General features: G+C 46.6%; 1 protein-coding gene across 1 annotated transcript in view; it reads right to left on the reverse strand.

Annotated features, from left to right (window-relative positions):
* The window catches only part of PLXDC1 (plexin domain containing 1), a 65,040-nt gene extending 60,377 nt beyond the window's left edge, over positions 1-4,663 (reverse strand). Inside the window, exons 1-2 of the mRNA XM_006156022.2 lie at positions 4,567-4,663; positions 4,313-4,491 (exon numbers count right to left, since the gene is read on the reverse strand). Coding sequence (XP_006156084.1) covers positions 4,313-4,491; positions 4,567-4,663 — 276 coding nt within the window. The remainder of the gene's footprint in view (positions 1-4,312; positions 4,492-4,566) is intronic.
* Positions 4,664-5,437: the final 774 nt, after the last annotated feature.

Genomic DNA, 5,437 nt, shown 5'->3' on the forward strand with positions numbered 1-5,437 from the left:
TGACGGCCCTGCCCCTTGGTTCTGCGGGTTGCCGAGACAGAGCCGAATGGGAAATAAGTGCGGCTGTATTCTCTGAGGTACCACCTCGAAGCCAGGGCTTGGCTGAAGCAAGGGAGGAACTTACTTAACTCAGGGCAACGTGTAAGTCGGCACTAAAAAACTTAGGAATCAAGATTTTTTAAATTTTAATGCAATATTTTTAAAAAATTCAAATTAGGGGACCAGCAGGTGGCACTGTGGTTAAGGCACTGGACTCCCATATGGCAGACTTCAGTTTGAGTCCCAGACCTGGTGGCTTGTTTTGTTACTTTCCCTCTCTCTATCTTTCTCTCTCTGATTAAATTACTCTCTCTGATCAAATTAATAATAATAACAATACAAAATAAAATAATTCTTTTGAAAAATGTAAATTAGTGCAAAAATTGACACTATTTTAATGAAAAAAATCTTATAATTTTAAATAAAAACAGAATCTCACTTGTAGTACCTGAGAGAGAGACCAGCAGATGGCATAATGGTTACAACACTGAACTCCCACAGAGTCACCCACTGTTCCAGTATCAGACTCCATGACTTAAAACTCATGCTAGGCACCACTTGGTGTAATGGCTATGTCGCTGAACTCCCATGTAGTCAACCACAGTTCGAGCCCCACGCCCGGTGGCTGAAACTCAACCCAGGCATGTGTGCGTGCATGCCCAAGATCCTGAGAGAATGGAGGAGAAGGGATTGCGGGTTGGCCATTTCCCCTGGGGAGTGAATTCTCGCTTTCTGTCTCTCAGTCTCTGTCTTCCTGGCGAGTGAATGCACCATATAGCAAAAACCTCTCCAAATAAGTAAATAAATAAATAACACAAACAAAACAAAACAAAACTCATGCTGGGCACATGTGCGTGATGCCCACTATCTCGAGAGAAGAATGGAGAAGGGATTGTAGCGTGGCCATCGCTCCGGGAAGTGATTTCTTATTTTCTGTCTCCGTCTCTCTCTCTCCATCGAGCGCACGTACCCCATAGCAAAATTTAAAAAGTACCTGAGAGAAAAGATATGGATAACTGGAAACAAAAAAATCTCAAAAAAATTGTTCAGTGTCCCCAGAGAGAGGATATTATGAGCATGATGCAAGAACAAAAGGCTTTTTTATAAAAAGAAAATAATAAGATGATCAAAGAAAATACTAATAAATTGAAAAATAAAGAGCAAAGAACTCTTAGAAATTAAAAGTGATGGTAGAAAAAAATCAGTAACATGAAAAATAAGGTTGAAAATCTCCCAGAAAGTGGAATAATAACAATAATGATCAAACTAACAAATAACAAAAATCCAAAAGAGGGCCAGCTGGGAGCGTTGTGGTTAAGATGGCTGGGTCCCACATGGCCAACTGCAGAGGTTCAACTTCTGGACTGGCTGACTTGAAAACATGCCTTGTACATGTATGAGCCCAAAATCCCAAGATGAGAAGGGAGGAGAAGGGACTGCGGCATGGCCACCCCCAGGACTGGTTTCTCACTTTCCTTCTCTCTCCGCATGATGACACGCATGCATGCACACACACTACGGCAATTTAAAAAGAGAGAGAGAATATGGTAGGGAGAGAACTATGAAAGAAATAAGGCAGGGGATCAGCAGGTGGTGTGGTGGTTAAGGCACTGGACACTCCCACATGGCTGACCGCGGTTTGAATCTTGAACCCAGTGGCTTGCTTTCTCACTTTCCCCCTCTTTCTCTCTGTGTCTTTCTATGGTCAAAATAAAATCAATGAATAAATAACTTAAAAATTAAATAAATAATTCTAAAAAAAAAAAAAGAAAGAAAGAAAGAGCAGAACAATTTTCCAGAACCAATGAAAATATATCTCCAGACTGAAACAATGCACCAGTGTCAGGCTGGTGGAAGAAAACAGCCAGAGGAGGGTACACCACTGCAATTTCAGAATGCCTGGCTGCAGGGAACATGCTGGAAACTTCCACGAGCCAGGGACAACAGCTCTATTTGAAGATCAGAAGCGAGAATGCCACCAAAACTCTTTTAACAGTGACGTTAGAAGCCAGAAGGCATTGGTGCGATTTCTCCAAACTGCTGAAGGAAAATCATTTTTAATCAAGAACTCTACATTTAGCCAAACCACCAATCAAATGAGGATTCAGAACTAAGGCATTTTCAGACATGCCAGTTCTCAGGAGAATCGTTCCTCCTGTGCAGATGTCCCCAGGATACTAAATAACAAGGCAGTGATGCAGGAAACTGAAGACCCAGGCTCAAGGGAACAGGGAATGGGACAGAGGGGAGGGACAGGGGATTTCCCAGGATGAAGGCGCAGGGAGGCCCCGGGATGGTGGCACTAGGCAGTCAGGTAGGAACAGACTGACAGGAGAGAGGTTTCCAGGGGAAAAAGGAATTGGCAGGTTTAACTACACCAAAGATTATACTAATATTTGAGGCCAATGGATGAGTTAGAAAATGCAGCCTTGGGGACCAGCAGATCAGGTGTAATGACCATGTCACTGGACTCCCACGTAGTCCACTGCGGCTCGAGTCTTGCACCAGTGGCTTAAACTCATGCCAGGTGCCTGTGCGTGTGTGCCCAGGACCCCCAGGGGAGAATGGAGGAGAAGGGATTGTGGTGTAGCCATCCCCCCTGGGGGGTGATTTTTCACTTTCTCTCTCTCTGTCTCTCTGGCAAATGCACATGTCCTATAACAAAAATCTTTCTCTCTAAAAAAAAGAAAAGAAAGAAAATGCAACCTCAAAGTCACACAAGCTACTAAGTTCAAAGCAGGGGCAGGGCAAAATCCAGGAAAAATTTAAATTATACAAAAAAAAAATTACCCTGTTAGGATGAATGGAGCCAGTATTTATTTAGGAGTATATCTCAATATTGATAACAATGAGATACAACATTGCATATGGATAAGACAAAAAGATTGAGAGAAAGTAAACTAATACTCGGGGAATTCAAAAAGCTGAATCTCACCTACCACACCACGCAGTCAACACAGGATGTCTAAAACCAGTTCATCAAGAAGTGGCCACATAAGCAAAGTGTTTGGGAATATGGAAGCAAACACCAGGAGAAGCAGCCCGAGGTGGCTCCTTCTGAGGAAGGGGTGAGTGGTCCGCAGGAGAAGGGAGCAAGACTGCTTGCTCCGCTTTACACTTTTAGCGCTCTTTGACCTTTCTGACATCAGTACGTACTGATTTAGAAAACAGTTACTAAGGGACCAGCAGATGGAGGAATGGTTACATCACTGGACTCCCGCACAGCTGACCGCAGTTCTAGTCCTGGACTTGGCGACCTACCACTCACGCTGGGCGTGTGTGCATGCATGTCCAAAATCCTGAGAGGAGAATGAAAAGGGATTGCAGTGTGGCCATCTCCCCGGGGAGTGACTTCTCGCTTTCTGTCTCTGTGGTGAATGCACATGCCCTATAACAAAAATCTCAAAAAATTAGAAAACAGTTACTAAAACATAAAGCAAACAAATCAATTCCGAGAAGCACGTCCTCTCGCTGTCCCTCCTCCTGTAGTATTTCTGCGTCCTGAGAATCCACCCTCTTCACTCCCAATCACAGGTGCCCACACCAGGCCTGGGCATACTCGGTCGCATACGCACATATCCCAGACACTCACCAACAGCCCACACAGGTCACGGGAGAGCAATGTACCAGAAATGTAGGGTTACAGATGTGCCCAGATACACAGAGGTTTCCATCGGCCTCTGACAGCCTGCAAAGACTTCCTCCAAGCCGTGGTCCTGTCCTGGACCTCCTCCCTCAGAACTTCTCCAGAGGGGGTCCTCTCCTAAAGCAGCACCCCAAATAGTTTCTCTACTGCCTCACCCCCCCAAAGAAAAAGCACCTGCCCTCAGGCTAAACAGTCTATGCTTCTGCAGCCATTAGCATTCCCCCCACAACCAGCCCTGGGTCCCACAGTCTGTCCAAATGGGGAGGAGGAGGAGCCGAGTTGACAGCTGGGATGTAACTAATAATGCCACCTCCAGCTTTTTCTTCCCCAGGCCATGGAAGAGTCCAGCGTTAGGACCATGTGGCCAGGCTGTGCATCCTGGAGCAAGTTGCTTTCCCTCTCTGTCCAGGAGGAAGTAGGCAGCCTGTGAAGCTCCAAGACGCTATGATTTAATGACCCAGTTTGTGCTCTGCTTCCATACCCTTCCCCTGAGATCCCTCTCTCCACTCTGACCTGCAGGGCCAACCCCAAAAGATATGTGATTTTCAGGTCTGGCAAATACACCTGAGGCACCTAGAGACCCAACTCCTTCCCAGCCCTCCCCCTCCACATCCCTGCAGCACTCACCACCACCCTGGTCCTGTTGTCTGACAGCGTGTCGATGGCCAGGGTGCTCCCGCCCAGGTCCTGGCTCAGCTGGGTCTTGTCTGGCTCCAGCCCCTGCCCAGGGCTCTCTCGAGTTCTTCGATTCCAGCCCCGTGGGGTCCTCTTGGCAGCCCATCCAGAGCCTCGGCCTTCATCGTGACCTGAGAGAAGGGGACAGAAAGCTGAATCCTGGCAGTCCAGAGTGAAGATCCTGGAGGGGAAGCCAGCCCACTTACTCTGCAGAGGCCCCAGCACCGCTGACTTTGGGGCCGTGTGTTCACCAGGACAGGAGTTGCCCTCTGTGCCCAGCTCCAGGCCAGGCAGTTTGCACATGACCCTGAGCAGTTAGATGGATGATCTCCATTTTGTGGACAGGAATCCAAGGCTCAGGGATAAAAGGTCACAGAGCAGCTTAGAGATGGAGGTAAGCTTCAAACCCAAGTTGATCTGCTTCCAAAGAGTGATTATTCTCAACCTCAGATGCACACGGGAATCACCTGGAGCACTGCAAAAATTCCTGATGTTTGGCTCCCACCCAAGAGATCTGATGCAATCAGTCTATGGTATGTTTCTGAGAGATTGTTGCTATAGGGCATGGGCACTCGCCAGAAAGAGAGACAGAGAGACAGAAAGCAAGAAATTATCCTCCAGGAGGGATGAGCATGCCACAAGCCCTCCATTCTCCCCAATTCTCCACTTGGGATTTTGGGAACACACCTACCTAGCTTGAGTTTTAAGCCACCAGGCCTCAAACCACGGTCAGCCTTGTGGAAGTCCATTGCCTTAACCACTATACCACCAGTTGATACGGCCCTAGGTTTCTTAAAAGATCCCCAGGGGAGACTTTGAGAAGCCCTGGACTTAAAGAACTCTGCAGACAAGGGTGAGAACCACCATTCTAGAACTTCCCAAGATAGTTCCTTATTTCTTTCCCCAAAATAGCATATAACTCATCTTGGAGGAGATGCAGAAGACTAGATGAACCCACAGCAGAGCCCTTTTCATTCAGGGCTATTTAACCTTCACACCTGAGGCTCAGTAATTTTTTTTCCCATTTCTTTTTCTTTCTTTCTTTCTTTCTTTCTTTTTTTTTTTTTTTGCGTATGG

This window comes from Tupaia chinensis, unplaced genomic scaffold (genome assembly GCF_000334495.1).
Source record: "Tupaia chinensis unplaced genomic scaffold, TupChi_1.0 Scaffold000477_1, whole genome shotgun sequence".
NCBI classification, from domain to species: domain Eukaryota; kingdom Metazoa; phylum Chordata; class Mammalia; order Scandentia; family Tupaiidae; genus Tupaia; species Tupaia belangeri.